At 38.7% G+C, this 17,052-nt stretch overlaps 1 protein-coding gene across 1 annotated transcript in view; it reads right to left on the reverse strand.

The window, feature by feature from the left end:
• The window catches only part of acss3 (acyl-CoA synthetase short chain family member 3), a 98,904-nt gene extending 82,341 nt beyond the window's left edge, over positions 1-16,563 (reverse strand). Inside the window, exons 1-4 of the mRNA XM_041780672.1 lie at positions 16,072-16,563; positions 12,673-12,817; positions 10,459-10,647; positions 6,489-6,623 (exon numbers count right to left, since the gene is read on the reverse strand). Of these exons, the coding sequence (XP_041636606.1) occupies positions 6,489-6,623; positions 10,459-10,647; positions 12,673-12,817; positions 16,072-16,397 (795 nt within the window). The 5' untranslated portion in view covers positions 16,398-16,563. The remainder of the gene's footprint in view (positions 1-6,488; positions 6,624-10,458; positions 10,648-12,672; positions 12,818-16,071) is intronic.
• Between the last annotated feature and the right edge of the window lie 489 nt (positions 16,564-17,052).

Raw genomic sequence — 17,052 nt, forward strand, 5'->3', positions numbered from 1 at the left:
GGATTATATCTCAACTGACCTGGGAATGCCTCTGAATCCCCCAGGAAGAGCTAGAAAATGTCACTGGGAAGAGGGATGTCTGGGTGGGCTTTCTTAGATTGCTGCCACCCAACCCAGCCCCAAACAGCAGAAAATGGAAGGATGGATAGACTCAAGAGGCAGTTCTTGGACTGCTGAGTTGTTTTCACTTGTTTTAAATTAATGAATGCTGAAAGCTTGTACATGTTTTTCCTAATTAGCACAGAAAAATGCCTCTTTGATGCCCATATAAGGGCATAAGACTGCAAGATGCGCAGACAGAGGACAGTAGAGAAAATATTGAAAGGGGTAAAGTAAAATGTAAAAACAATCATACATTGGACTCCAAGTATAAGAAATATGTTATGCTGCTTGAAATAATACCAAAATAAAATAAACCAGGAGGACTCCATTAAATGATATTTAGTGCTAGTAGTGGATATAAATCTTATGCTCCAATAGACTAAGTAACAGACGTCGAACAGGTAGACCAAGAAAACAGCAGCAGTTGATGACAGCAACATAGTGAGAGCTGTAAAGAAAGACTCTAAAACAACTGTTACGGGCATCAGCAACAACTTCCAGAGGACACGAGTGAAGCTATCAACATCTACTGTTAGTAACACCCTCTAGAAGGCAGGAGTGAAGGTACACATCCCTCCAAAAGTATTGAAACAATGGGCCCAAGTTCTTTATTTTTGCTGTAGACTGAAAACATTTGGGTTTGACACAAAAAAATTAATATGATACAAGAGATCAACATTTCAACTTTTATTTCCAGGTATTTACATCTGAATCTGATACACCACTTAGAAGATAGCTTTATTTGTAACAGAACACAATATTTTTAGGTGAGCAAAAAGTACTGGAACAGAGAGACTGAAAATAGATTAAAGCGACTAAGACTTAATATGTAGTTGGAAATCCTTTTCTTGCAAGAACAGCAACAAGCCTGTGACCCACTGACAACGCCAAACTTTTGCAATCTTCTTCCGTGATGCTTTTCTAGACTTTCACCACAGCCTCTTTCAATCAGGGCTCTACAGTGCGAGCATTTCACTCGAATTTGCGCCTATAAATAGGTGTGTGCGAACTGTAAAAAATATTTAGCGGCACATGTGCGCATAAAAAGATCAACCGAAGCAGCCAAGGAGAGATCCATGGAGGAAGGATGCCTTGCTTGGCGTCTGTAGCCATAGCAACACGTCGTCATCCGTGCTTATTTATTCGTCTCATGTAAAGAACGACATGACAAAGGAATGTTGCACTTTCCGTTCCAAAACAGACCGAGTCGCCCAGACTATACAAAACACGCAAAAATGAAACCCATTAGTCACTTAGACAGCCTCTGGCTGAAGTTGCCAAATTTAAAGTAAATTTAAAGTACCAAAATTAGTAACATTAAAGAAGAAAATAAATTGCAATACTTTTTCAAAACTTGATGATTTTACCTTTTTGTACATTTTGTGTACAAATTCATTAAATAATTTTGCTTGTAAATGTCTATTTGCATCACGTTTATTACGGAAAACACATTATTTGATCAATTTTCTTTGTACCCCTAAATTTCTTTATGTGTTCCTAACTTTTCCAACTTAGGAGAACATGTGCTCCATGGGAAAAAAGTTAGCGTCAAGCCCTGTCAATTGTTGTTTGTTTTGGGGGATTACTACCTTCAGTTTTCTCTTTAGAAGGAAAAATGCTCTATAGGATTTAAATCTGGAGATTGACGTGGCCAGTCTAAAACCTTCCAATTCTTGCCCCTGATGAACTCCTTTGTTGTTTCATCAGTGTGTTTGGGTCATTATCTTGCTGCATGATGAAGGACCTCCCAATCAGTTTGGGTGCATTTTTTCCTTATATTGCCAGACAAAATGTTTCTGTAGACTTCCGAGTTCATTTTGCTTCTGCCATCATGTGTTACATCATCAATGACGATTCATGAGCCCGTTCCAGAAGAAGCCATGCAAGCCCAAGCCATGACATTACCTCCACTGTGTTTCACAGATGAGCTTGTATGTTTGGGATCATGAGCAGATGATTTCTTTCTACAATCTTTAGCCTTTCCATCACTTTGGTAAAGGTTCATCTTTGTCTTATCAGTCCATAAAACTTAATCCCAGAATTTTTGAGGCTCTTCTCTGTACGTTTTGGCAATTCCAGGCAGGCCTTCCTGTTCTAATAAGTGGTTTACATCTTCTGGCGTAGCCTCTGTACTTTTGTTCATTAAGTCTTCTGAAGTCTTCATTCCTGCCCTCTGGAGATTGTTGCTGTCACTAACAGTCGTTTTAGAGTCTTTCTATTTGGGTTTCTGGCAAAACCCAAATCTGAAACTGAGCGCTGATATTCAGCGATACCCATCAATGTGATAGGACTTAACTGGGCAACAAAACACACCTGTCAGTCACATGTTCCAGTACTTTTGCTCACCTAAAAATGTGGTGTTCTGCTATGAATAATACTATCTTCTGTATCAGATCCAGATGTAAATGCATGGAAATAAAAGCTTCTCGTATGTCTCATCTTTTGATGTCGAACCCTCAGTCTACAGCAAAATAAAGGAACTTGCCTCACTGTTCCAATACTTTTGGAGGTGAGTGAACTGATGCAACCACTACACAGTACTAGTATAAAGTGCTGAGACATGCAATGTCATGACTGCAAGTGCATGCAGCTGACACTATCACATTGCTCAAGCTCTAACGAGATTGAAATCTACCACAGTCATTGTGTACTGCTTCTACTGGTTAAAACAGATGCAAACATTATAGACTTGAAGAAAACAACTGAATGGAATGGAAATTGTCAAGAAGTAAAGTTCAAACCTTTTTTCCCTCTGGGAGACCCCCCAAAGAGAGAGGATGTCTAATATACCATTGCAGCGTATAGTCCAAATTTTTCAGTAAGGTATTTCATACTTCAATAGGCAAAGGTATCATATATTTATAGTTTTCAATGCTTTTCTGTTCCCTGTTTTCTTGTTGAGAGTGACTTGTGTATGCCATGATGCAAAACATGTATTTAACTGTGTTTTGTGCTGCTTCAGAAGATGTTTCTGCTCCATCTCTCCTCTGTCTTTACCGTCTCTTGTACTGGGGTCAGATCCAGTGCCCTTTACATCCATCTCTTTTGTTACTTCTGTAAAACTCTTTGATACTCTGTTATCATTAACATTTAAATCGACTCAGGAGGCTGAAGAAAAAGCCCGGCTTACTTCTTTCTTTCCTTCTCAAAGCGTGAACTGAAGACTGAGCCATCATTCAGCGTCACACAGCCTCTTCTTGAGGCAGAGGACAGACAGCCAATGAGAACTGCAGCTTCTTTAAAAGCTTTTCACAGGGAGCCAAGTCGCAGAGAACTGCAGCTGATTGAACAAGCCTTTCATGTCGGAGCTGTGTTATACAGAACCACAGCCCCTTGCTTACTGAATGCAGTAATTGATTAGGCAGCCGCTGCCACCTTCAAAGTGGTGCTTCATGATTTTAAGGGGGAAGAGTTTTGCATTGAATTTCCTGTGAAAACTATTTCGCTGATAGCTGCCTCATGTCCAACGAGTATCTTCTGAAATAGGGATCTCTTAATTCAGTGGATCATCCGCTGATACTGCAGATAACACTTGAGTATCCAAGCAGATAAAAAATACTGCCTTATGTTAATTTAAGAACACTTCTGAGTCAGACTGAGGCGCATGGTGAAACTGAACAATTTCAAGCTGAGACATGGAGGCAAGAAAATAACTGAGGAAGCATGAGGACTGCACTGTGGCATCAATTTAAGTATATTTTCCTTTCCCAGGCTCTTTACTCGTAGCTTTTCTTTCATGTCTCAGTAAAGGTGAAGCACATTTCAGCTTATTGATGCATATTTTCGTGCTGGGTTCCATACAGCTGAAGCAGCTTCCAGCTAAGTCAGGCTGCTTTTGGCTGTCACTATGTGATCTGCTTTGAACCAGATATACATCACTTCCTCTCCTGATCTGGAGTACAGTGATACAAGCTTGCACTCCTGCACAGACTTGGACACAGTCCTCTAAATTTCTTCTGCTTCTAATGCATTTAAATGCTCTATAAGTTAAATTCTGTAAACATGAGCATTGGGGAAGCAGACAGAAGCTGTACTCAGAGGTAACAGGTTTACATATGGCTGACATAACAGATACATTAACATACTGTCAAATAAGCAGCAGGCTCACAGTTTACATTTACATACATTTACATTTAAAAGACACTTAATCCATTCTGTATCAGACTTATGCTAAATGAAGTAAAGGATGTGGGTATGTGTGCACACATACAGAACCAATGTTCATCAGAGAGGAGTCACAGAATCATGAATAAATCCACCTACAGAGAACCAAGACACACTTTATGACAGTATTCATCAACAATATGTTGAATAAAGACATCCAAATAACATCTTTACCACTGGAAATGCTTCACCCTGATAGCAGCAAAGCTATGAGCTGTAGGTGTGAAGGCTTTTTGTTAAGCTAGCATCATCTTAGAGTGCAGGAGCAAGCTAACCCACAATTTCCACATACAATGTCTGCAACACTCCACAGTGTTGTGGTTTTGCTCCAACCAAAGGTGAGCAAAGAGTGTCTAGAGCTTTCTGATGCAAGCCTTTGTTCCTCTTTGCAGATTAATATCGTGCTTTGATGTTGGTCTCTTTTCACTTCAGGTTAGGATGTTCCTAGGCGTCTATTTCCCTATTGAGCTAAATGCTCATTCACATTTCGTTTAACCGTCTAAATAGGAGAAAATTCCTTGAAAACAGTCAAATTCCTCACAGGGTCACTGTGTTAGCGGGTGTGACGTTAGGATATACTCTCTACAGCGTGGCTAACATTACAAGCTAGCGCCGACAGCCTTCATTCCTACATACCACTTTATTTCCATTTACTACTTTAAAATACAGTCCTACCACGTTGTTCATACTACACGCTAACCGCTAAGCTACCACTGAGCTCCTCATATTTACATCCGGTGAAGTGTCAGACAGGAAGGCAGCGGCCATTAACTGAAGCTACAGCGGCCTCTTGTGGCGGGAGGTTTACTACAGTTTAACAGAGCATTATAGACCAAAATTTCAAGCCCGTGTTCATAAAAAATGACAGGTAGTTAGTCTAACCGACTCATAAATTCGACACCAGCAAATATGATAAATTAATTTAACCATTTTACTGATTAACCGTGCACATGCCTAATTCAGACTCCCTTTGTCTTTTTCATTGTCTTGTTACAGCCTGATGTCACAATTATTTACATTTATTTTATCTCACATTGATCTACACTTAGTTCCTCATCACGACAAGGTGAAAATAGAGTTCTAGATATTTTTGCTAATTTATTAAAAATGTTAAAAATGAGCAAACTGAGACTGAGTGAAACTTGTTGAAATAAAAATGTTTGTGTTTTTGTTTTTTTTTACTATAACATCAGGCTGAAATGAAATTATAAAAAGTGAAGGAGGTCTGAAATAGGGCCGGGCAATTAATTGAAATTTAGATTTAATCGCAATATGGCCCGCTGCTATTTTCAAATTCAGGAGGTGCAATATTTCTTTTGTCTGAAATCTGAGTTTGCAAAGAGTCAAAATAATCAAAAGGAGATTTCATTTCAAAATTGTTCAGCCCTCGTTTCATCTATTGTGTTGGTTATAGAATAATGTATTACTTGTGTTTATTGAAAACTACATAAGATAAAGAGCTTGAAAAAATAGCAAACATAATGCTAGGAAAAACTACAAAAAATATTGCAATTAGATCATTTCCCAGAATTGTTCAGCCCTAGTCTGAATACTTTATGAATACACTGTATATTAAGCCTTTAACTGATATAGAGTCAAATGAAAATGAAGGACGATTTTATTTGTATGTAATTCTGCAGGCTTTTCTAACAGAGACTAGTTATATGTATGAGTTTTGAAAGCAAGTACACTGTTACAGCTTTTTTTATAGTCCTTTTGCCAGTGGCCTAGTGATTATGTCTGCATGTATAAAGGCTGTAATCCTCCAAGCAGGCAGCCCAGGTTCAAATCTGGCTCATTCCTGCAAGTTCCCCATTCTCCATCCTTAGTTTCCAACTCTTTTCACTGTCCTACCCTCCACTAAAAACAAAACATTCTAAAATAAACCTAAATGTAAGTAATTTTATAAATAGAAAGGAATAGCTACATTTCCCAATCAAGCGGATAAAGGTCCTTTCTTCCTTCAGTGGTTTAGAAAAGGGAGCAGATTCACCAGGACAGCACTAGAGAATAAAACCCTCAGGAATCAAGGACCTAAACAAGGACATTTACTAAGACTGACTTCTTTAATCTATTGTTATTTTATTTCTCACTTCCTCTGTTCAACTATACAAGGTTACAGAAAAAAACAGCATTTCACCGTGATTATACCGTGTTTATTAAATGTGACAAACACACTTGAAATTGAATAAATTAGAGCCGTGTTGTTCCGTGCTTCTCACCATGTTAGGCCTGTTGTAGATGAGGACTTTTGAGGGCCTGTGAGAGCTCAGCTCCAAGGCCTTCTCCACCAGAGGGATGTACTCCACTTTTCTGCCTGGCTCGATGCCAAACGAGGCTGTAACCATCAGCTTGGGCTGAAAAGGAGAGAAGCTCAGTGAGAACTCAAGTGTGTGAAAATGTTAAGATCCTGCAGCATCAGACTGTTTCTTAAGCAATATTACAAAAAGAGGAGAAAGATCCCATCATACTTAACCGTGGACTTCATTAAAATGTCAGGTCAAGCTTAATTCAAGTAAGGAAAGGACATTTTTAGGAGTGCATACTTAAAAGGGACTTACAGTTACTAATCTTCCTCTTAGTCAAGTTATGTAAAACCCCAATTCCAAAAAAGATGGGGTGCTGTATCAAATGTAAATAAAAACAGAATGCAATGATCTGCAAATCTCATAAATCCATAGTTTATTCACAATAGAACATATGGAACAAATCAGATGTTTAGAATAAGACATTTCATGAAAAATATTAGCTATATCTGGGTTTGTTGACTGCAACACATCTCAAAAAGTAGGGACGGGGCAACAAAAGGCTGGAAAAGTAAGTGGTACTAATAAAAAAACAGCTGGAGGAGCACTGTCAAATTAATTAGGTCAAATGGCAGCAGGTCAGTGACAAGCCTGGGAACAAAAGTAGCATTTTAGAGAGGCAGAGTCTCCCAGAAGTAAAGATGGAAAGAGTTTCACCAATTTGAAATAAACTGCATCTAGAAATTGTGGACCAATTCCAGAAAAATGATCCTAGATGTACAATTATTAAGACTTTGAATACCCACCATTTACAGTACATTATAGCATCAAAATATTCAGAGAATCTGGATGGTGGTGATTTTAAGGCCCTCAAACAGCATTGCATAAAACACAAGCATGATTCTGTACTGGAAATCACTGCAGAGGCTCAGGAACACTTCCATCAATCCTTGTCTGTCAACACAGTTGGCTGTATCATCCAGGAAATGCTAGCTGAAGTTGTATCACGCATAGAAGATGCCATATGTAAACAGGATCCAGAAACGTCGCTGTTATCTCTGAGCTAAAGCTAATTTAAAATAAACTGAGGCAAAATGGAAAACTGTTCTGTGGTCACACAAATCAGAATTTGAAATTCTTTTTGAAAACCAGAGACACCGTCTCCTAAGGGGTTTAAAAGGAGTGCACAAAAGTCAAGATGCCAGTAGAAGACAATTTTAATGAAAAGCAATAAACAATTGTCAAAAAGTGGTAAAAAAAAAAAAAAAGTAGCAAAAAGAGATGGCAAAACAGGTAAACAACAGTACAAATTGGTTAGTAGGGCTGGGTTCAAAAAAATGATTGTCCGATTCAGATTGATTTTTTGTTTGAATTTTAGATATCGATTCATTTTTTTTCAAAGATCGAGCTTTTATTACTGACTGTTAAGTCTATGTTGCACTTCATTATGTTGATTGATCAACTGTGTTGGTCAATAAAAAGTATTTTTTTAGGAAACAAGTTTGGGGTCAGTTTTAGTGTGAACTTTAATATTTTAAATATTGGGCCTAGTTAGCTTTCTTATTAATAATTCAACTGAAAATATACTTTCTGCCATTAGTTCTCTAAGACCCCCCAATGAATCGATATTGAATTGAATTGAATAGAATTGGAACTCGAATCGAATCGGGACCTTGTGAATCGAAACTGAATCGATTCAGGAAATCAGTGGCAATACCCAGCCCTATTGGTTAGAATGTAAAAAATTGGCAAATAAGGGTAAAATGTAGCAACAATTGCTTGAAAGTGACAAAAGAAGTGGTAAAAATGGATAAAAAGAGGGCAAAGGTGACCTAGTGGTTAAAGGTGCACCCTGGTGCTGGCGGCCCGGATTCAAATCTGCCCTGTGGCCCTTTCCTGCATATCTCTCCCCATTCTCTTGTCTCTGTTTCTGACTCTATCCACTGTCCTCCTCTATCAAAGGCACAAAAAGCCCAAAATAAATCTTTAAAAAAATGGGCAAAAGTTGTGAAAAGAAGTTGCAAAAATGGGTGAAAAGCAACAAAAATGGGATACAAGTTACGCACAAAAATGGCAAATGATGCCAAAAAAGCAGCAAAATTGGCTGAAAAGTAGTGAAATGGGTTAAAAATGAGTTCGATTTCAACTGACACATCCCAGCCTGAAAGGAATATCTTATCTTACTGCCAGATCCATCGAATCAAGAAGTCACTTGAATAATGGGTTACAAAGCAATTCCCAAGGCTTCAAGACTCCTTCCAATCACAGAGAGCCATTATCGACAAATGGAGAAAACTTTGAACAGTGGTGAACCGTCCCAGGAGTGGCCTTCCTACCTGAAGTACTCCAAGAGCTAAGCAGGTAGAGAAATCACTGAAATAGAACCTGTCTGACAAAGTGAAGTTGGCTAAAAGATAGCTAAAAAATGTTCCAAGTTTTCCCTTTTTGTGGATAATGGCTCTCACTGTGGTTCACTGGAGTCCCAAAGCCTTAGAAATGGCTTTGTAACAAATGAGAAACAAAGTTATGGGCATCTTTAAAAAATGGGTAAAAAGTTGCAATAAAGAAGTTGCAAAAATGGGTGAAAAGCAACAACAATGGGATATAAGCTGCAAACAAAAATGATGGCAAATGATGCCAAGAAGCAAAATTGGCTTAGAAGTAGTGAAATGAGTTTAAAATGAGCACAAATAAAGAGTACTAACATCAGAACCCAATAATAGCTTTACACACTTATTAATCCCAAAAATGAAGTCAATGTTAGCAAAAGCGCTAGTATCTATGCACTGAATCATCAAGAAATCACAACTGGGGAGGGCCCATTAATTGGGATTCTCAAGGGCCCAGCCAACTCTGTTGGCAGGCCTGCATCCAGACAACGTGTCTTTCTGGACTATTTTAGCAAGGCAATGCTAAACCACATACCACATCCATCACAACAGCATGGCTTCACAGTGGAAGAGTCCCGGTGCTAAACTGGCCTGCCTGTAGTCCAGACTGTTAGACAATACCAGAAATTTACAGACTGTTGTTAAAAGGGGAGTTCAAAAGCTCAAAATGAAATAATATTTTTTGTAAAAATTGTAAAATGTCTCTGTTTTAACATCAGATTTATATTCTGTTGTGAATAAATTATGGGCTAATGAGAAAATCTTTGCATTCTGCTTTACTTACATTTCACACAGCACCCAAACTTTTTGATGGATTGTAATTCCTACTGTTACTATTGCTTAAAAAGTATACCCTGTTATCAGTGTTACTGCTGAAAACAAAAAAGAAATCAATTTCTATGACTCCTAAGAGCATCATTCTTCATCCTGTATTATCAATTCATCTGAAATAACTCTGTAAAATGAACTGTCACTGCAAATGAACCTCAAAAACAAGAGTTTAAATATGAGATAAAGCAGCTGCTAGCAGGTGAATAATACAGCAGCTCTATAAAATTATTTTGTATAAACACATAAATCAAAAGTGGTCGCATCTTCAGAAACATTTCATATCAAAATATCACATTAATCCATCAATTCTGTTAAAAATCTTTGTGCAGATGGCTCTGACATCATATTCAAGTGTGTGGTTGCAGGAGGAAAAAGAAAGAAAGAGCGCTTTCCGCTTTGTATGATTCATTTGGAGCTTAACGAAACAAAGATGCCTCAGGCACCTCTGGCTGGCAGTGTTTCACATATTATGCAAGATGAATGGTGCATATTACAAACACCACATGAAAATTAGGATTGTAAAATCATTATTTGCCAGCATATTATTGCCTGGCTTTATTTCAGTGCGAGGAAAGAACAAAATTGCATCAGCTTGTCCTTAGGTGGCCGGTGCCCTGGAGAGTGACTCTGATTTAATTAAGATCATGTTGCTCTGTTGTCACGGCTCAAGATGAGATAAATTTCAACCACAAGGTGAGTAACAAGATTTTTTTTTTCTTCCTAACCTTGGCATGATTGATGCGGACAGAGAGCTCTTTGGAGGCAAAGCCGCCAAAGATGAGGCTGTGTGTGGCACCGATCCGTGCACAGGCCAGCATGGTGAACATGGCCTGTGGCACCATTGGCATATAGATGACAACCAGATCGCCTTTCTGCACTCCGTTCTTCACTAAGACTCCTGCTAGCCTGGACACCTGGATAAAACATAGATGAAGAAATATAAGAGGGGATGAAGAGTCCCTCAGGATGCTATTTTGCCAAGAATATCACTCTGAATTCTATTAATTGTCTGCATTAATCCATCTTAATTGTTCTAAACTACTATAAAAAATACAGTGCTGTGTAAAAAGTATTTTCCCCCTTCCTGATTTCTTAGTTGTTTGTATATTTTCCATACTTTCTACTTGTTTCGGATCATCAAACAAATTGTAACATTAGATGAGGAAAACCTAAGAAAAATACGAAATGCTATTTTCAAAAGATGATTTCATTTATTAAGGTGAAAAAGCCAACCAAACCTGAATGGACCTATGTGAAATGTTATTGCCCCCCCTTGTAAAATCATGGATTTACTGTGATGCACTATATATCTTGGAAAGCTGAGTTCATTTCAATATCCACACCCTACTGCCAGACCCATTGAATCAAGAAATCACTTAAACAATGGGTTACAAAGCAATTCCAGGCTTTGGGACTCCATCTCACTGTGAGAGCCATTATCGACAAATGGAGAAAACTTTGAACAGCGGTGAACCGTCCCAGGACTAGCCTATCAACCTTAAGTACCCCAAGGGAGAAGAATTTAAGAAATAACTGAAATAGAACCTGTCTGAAAAATTGAAGACAAATAAAAAATAACTAAAAACTGTTCCAAGTTTTCTCTATTTGTGGATGATGGCTCTCACTGTAGTTCACCGTAGTCCCAAAGCCTTAGAAATGCCTTTGTAAAAAATGAGAAACAAAGTTACTGACATCTATCAGTCTGGAAAGGTTACCAAAGAAGATAGGGTTTGGGACTCCAGCAAACCATGGAGAGATCCATTATCCACAAAAGAGGAAAACTTGGAACAGTGGTGAACCTTCCCAGGAGGGGTCGGCCTACCAAGAATACTACAAGAGAATATTGATGACTCATTCAGGAGGCCACAAAAGATTTGAAGAAGTTGTCATGATGCTTGCTCTGCTCTGGGCTTTTCTTTCTGCCATGTAGGCCATGAAGGTTTTGGAGTGGCCTGGTCAGAGTCTAGACTGAAATCTGATTGAGATGCTACGGCATGACCTTAAACTGACAGTTCATGTTGGAAAACCCTCCAATGTGGCCAAATTAAAAGAATCCTGCAAAGAAGAGTGGGCCAAAATTCCCCCACAATGATGCCAAAGATTCATTGCCAGTTAAAACCAACAACGGTTGCAAGGTGGAACAACCTTAGGTTTATGGGGCAAATACTTTTGCACAATGGGCCAGGTAGGTTTGGATGGCTTTTTCTCCTAATTAAAGAAATCATGATCATTTAGAAACTGCAGAAACTGTCTTATCTTAAAATCCATTTGATGATCTGACACACTTAAGCGTGACAAATATGCAAAAAAAATAAGAAATCAGGAAGGGGGCACAGACACTGTATGTCAGCATAAATCAGGGACATTAAAAAGACACAGTGTGCAATTATCCATTCATTCATTCCCTAATAATTCATTCCTAAAAATCACATTATGTTCCGATGAATCCATTACTGACTACATGAATTGAAAAATATCAGGCAATTTAATGAGCTCTTTCTATTTTTGTAAGCTACATTTAATTACTTTTTAGTCTATGGGGAGAAAAACTAATAAGAGCTGTAGCTAAGTGTTTGTTCAACTGGAACACAGTCTGATAATAACACTTGCATTTGAAGCTTCAAACTCAAGCATCTGCCCAAATGTCAATCAAGTTAATTACTTTCTTCTCCATGTTTTTGTTGTTTTGCTGTCCTCTATGCTAATTTTGGCTCCATACAGACGCCACTGCAGAGAATAACTTGGCCAACTGTCTCAGCTGAGGGATAAAAAAATGTATTTACTGTCATGCAATTTCTAATTTCAGAGAGGAAACCCAGCTGTAGGCTGCTGGCATGCATCAGAGTTAATGTTCTACCATGCATCCTGGCAGTAAATATCAGGTTTTAAGATCCAGCACTAATGCTCTTGTGTCTTTGGCCTGTAAGAATAAGATTTACCTGGTCCTGTAGTTCTCTGAAAGTGATGATTTGCTTTGTTCCAGTCACTGGGCTGTCATAAATGACGGCAGGTTGCTCACCACGGCCGCTCTCTACATGTCGATCCACAGTGTTGTAGCACATGTTCAGCTTACCTCCAACAAACCTGAAAGAGACACATACAGAAAGTATTCAGACTGTCTTCACTTTTGCAGTTTTGTAATGTTGTAGCCAGATGCTAACATTCTTTGAAGAATTGAAACAGAAATTTAGAAATGTTTTAAATGCATCACCAAGAAAAATGAAATATCACATTGACATAAGTATTGAGACCCTTTACTTAGTTGTAGCACCTTTGGCAGCAATTTCAGCCTTGTCTGTTTGCAACATAATGCAACAAGCTTTGCACACCTGGTGGGATTTTCTAACATTCTTCTTTGTAAATCTTCTCAAGCTCAAGTTGGATGGGGATCATCAGTGGGCAGACATTTTTAGATCTCTCCAGAGATGTTCGATAGGGTTCAAGTCAAGGTTCACAGAGTTGTCTCTAAGCCACTCCTGTGTTGTCTTGGCTAGGTGTGAAGGTTCATTGTCATGTTGGAAGGTGAACCTTTGGCCCAGTCTGAGGTCTTGAGCACTGCTGAAATGGTTCTCACAGAGGAAATCTCTGAAGTTTGCTTCATTCAGCCTTCTCTCAACCCTGACCAGTCCCCGAGTCCCTGCTGATGAAAAGCATCCCAACAGCATGATGCTGTCACCACAATACTTCACTGTTGGCATGGTGATAAATGGTGCCTGGTTTACTCCAGATATAACGCTTCAAATTGAGGCCAATCTTGGTTTCTTCAGAACCAGAGATTCTTGTTTTGCACAGCCTCAGAGTCCTTCAAGCGGGCTTTCATGTGTTTAAACTGAAGAGAGTCATCCATCTAGCCACTCTGCCATAAATCCCAGATCCGTGGAGGTCATGCAGGTTGCCCTTCCAGAACTTTCTCACACAGGATCTCTGGAGGTCAGTCAGAGTGACAAACAGGTTCCTGGTCACCTCTCTTACTACAGCCCTTTTCCTCTGATTGCTCAGTTTGCTCAGAACAGCTCTTGGAGGAGACCTGGTTGTGCCAAACATCTTCCATTTGAGAATTATGGTGGCCGCGATACTCTTCAGAACCTACAATGCAGCAGAAATGTATTTGTAGCCTTCCCCAGGTCTGTGCCTTGCAACAAACCTGTCTCTGAACTCTGCTGGTATGTCCTCAAGGCTGCTTTTTAATATATTTGCAAAATTTCTTAAACTCTCTTGTCATGATGGAGTACTGAGTGTAGATTAATGAGAGAAAACAATCAATCGTAGTATGAGGCTGCAACATAACAAAATTGAAAAAAGTAAGGGGGGTCTGAACACTTTTAGAATGCACTAAAATTAACCAACAAACAACTTATAGGTTCAAAAATAGGCTTTGACATGACATGGCATGGCAGCTGCTGACTTGGCATTTGACAATGCCTTAACCTTAATTAACATGTTAAGTAAGCATACTGTGAATCTTGGATAATACTTTGAAACACAACCTGACCAAATGAACTCCAACAAAAGCATACGAGTTTATGTCTGCCGGCAGCACACAGTACATCAGCACACTCGATAAAGTGACATGTTCATGCCATTCTGCTGCTGTGCATATGGATGAAGAGCAGGTTGAGCAGATGGTGTCTGGGAAACTGCTGTTGTGGAAGCCAGACAGAGAGGAATACGCTGGCTGCATACCTTCATTTAAACAGTATGAGATTTAGACAGCTTCTGCCACCTTGCTATTTTCTCAGGAAAAAACACCTCCAGAAATTTTTCTTTTCCATTACATTCACAGCGCAGGAGTATGTATGTAGGCTGCCACGCATTTAAATTGTGCCTGCATCTAAAAAAACATCAGGTAAGGCATTAAAAGTTTAGTCCAAGGATACAGCACTGTCATTCAACAAGTTTATATGAGGTAAACAAAGATAACCACCATAACTAACTCTTCCTTTGACATGTACAAACCCCAAACATCAAGTAAAATGTGAACAAGTAGAGAACAAGATATCAACCACCTGCATGTACATTTTGGCTTTTCTACAACAGACAAGTGTCAGGAATGCCCACTGATGTTTAAGTAATTTGCTTAATATATTGGGAATCTGCTATTTATTTTGATTGTTTGTTTGGTTTTTTTTTGACATTTTAGTGAATTTGTTTAAACATTTTGGGGAATGTGCATGGAAGTTTTAAATAATTTAGTATGTAAAAATTGAGAAATATATTCATTCAGGAGAGTTTCACTGGAAATTTTGGGGGAAATTTGCTGTGATTTGTGAAACAATACAGGCTAGAAAACATTTAATAAATAAAACAGACAAAAAGGCCAGATGTAACCAACTTTAGCTAGCATCATTAGCTTTAGCTAAAGCTAACATAGCTACATAGATAATATTACTAGATACGCCAGTGTAGATTAGTTAGCTTTAGCAAATGTACTTAAAGCTAACGTAGATACATAGATACAAAGCTATATCGATAATGTGGCTACATAACTACGTAGCCACATTATCTTGGCAGCAATGTTACCTTAGCTGAAGTTAACATAGCTACATAGCTACATAGATAATGTGAAAATGTAGCTTATGTAGCTAGCAATATCAGCTCCGTTAGTATAGATGTCCAGGAGCTTTCTTGGCTTCAGCTATGTAGCTGTTATCTATGTAGCTTATGTATCTAATGGAGCTACTTTAGCTACATTAGACTGTTATCATGAAGGACGAGGATTTTCCTGTAAGCAGACTGTTCACTCAGATTAATTAAATGTCTTGTAATTAGGTTTTGCAGGTCAGGTTTTCAATTTTGGTATCCTAACCTTTAAAATTTCAATGCAATATTAAAAATGGCGACAACAATCTATCAGCTAGCTTTGTTGGAGGCATTGGACTTGTTCTTTCTATCCTGGGTGTCCAGGGATTGTACAAACTGCATTTAATCAAAAGTTTAACATTCTTTTCAACAATATTGAGTACAAGTTTAACTGCATGAAACCAATCCATAAGTTCGGCCAACTATTTTTAAAAAGAAGAAAGTGCTGGGGCAAAGGAAAGTAAAATCTTGAATATGTAATCTTTATAACCCTCTATTGAACTTCTTGCAGAAATTTCAGCTGTTATTATGATTTTATTGTGTTATGGAATTGTTAGAAAGTCATGGTCATTCTTTTAAGTTAATTTTCTTTCTGTTTGTATCCCTTAAACCCTTAAACTTTTAAGGATTTCATGTAACTTTGAGTTAGGCTTTGACTTGGAGACAGGTGGCAGTCAAACCCAAGTTGTTTACCCTTTTCAAATGCAGCCCCCCCCCCTTGTCACATTCGAGTGTTGTTTGCGTACACAGATACATACCAGTTTGGAAAGACTGGATCCTCAACATGCAAAGTTTTACTCCATGGTTCAAACCAGTTAATATCCTGTCCCATCTCACTCCAGAAAGTCTCGGGGTTGTCCCTCGCTGAGGCGAAGGCTCTGTTATACGCTGAGTCGGATGCATAGTTCCTACAACACTGCAGGGCGAAATACTTCTTCAAATCTGCACATGAATGTGATCCTGCTGCTCGTAAGCCTTGTTGTTGTGCAGCTGAGACAGTCCACAGTTTCCTCCCGAGTGCCCTCCTGTTCTGAAGAGAGGAGCAGGGGTTCAGGCGGAGGATTTGTTTGATTTGGGAGTGCATCGCTGCAGGAGCTACTGCAGAAGTTTCTAGAGTGCAGAAACTTTCACACGTTGCTCCTTCTTCCGGTGTTATCCTGCAGGTGAGACACGTAACTACTACACAACTTTGAGCGACGTCATCAGTAGTGGAGCCAACTAAGGGGGACTTCAAGCCGGCAATCCTTACAGTTCCCTTAAGGAATGCGAACTATGAACTGGATGTGGTTGAAGCAGGAGGAGCTTTGATACACAGGCAGAAGTGTTGCATAACTCCAAAACTGCATTAAAACCTGCAAACCAGCTAAAAGTGGGATATTATAAAAGTATTTTGGCATAATTTTGACAATAATTAGCTTTAACCCTTTACCTACTGAGTCTAAAAATGGCGATTTGGACATACTTTGTTATTATGGCTGTAAAATAGTCAGGAAAAGCCCTAAGTCTGAGAGCTTTGGTCCCTTTTCCCAGGAGTACTGACTTGACTTTTCAGCATCTGGTTAATGATTATTGCACATTATATGAAATTGTCAGCAGTTTAAAAGAAGAAAAATACAAAAACAGATTTGTTTTTCATGGCTTTTATGAAAAGAAATGTTGTTATTGCTCATGAAGTTTTGATTTGACATCTGAAATGTGAACTTATACATGTTTAGAACAATCACCAGTCATTTTTTGAG

This window comes from Cheilinus undulatus, linkage group 23 (genome assembly GCF_018320785.1).
Source record: "Cheilinus undulatus linkage group 23, ASM1832078v1, whole genome shotgun sequence".
NCBI classification, from domain to species: domain Eukaryota; kingdom Metazoa; phylum Chordata; class Actinopteri; order Labriformes; family Labridae; genus Cheilinus; species Cheilinus undulatus.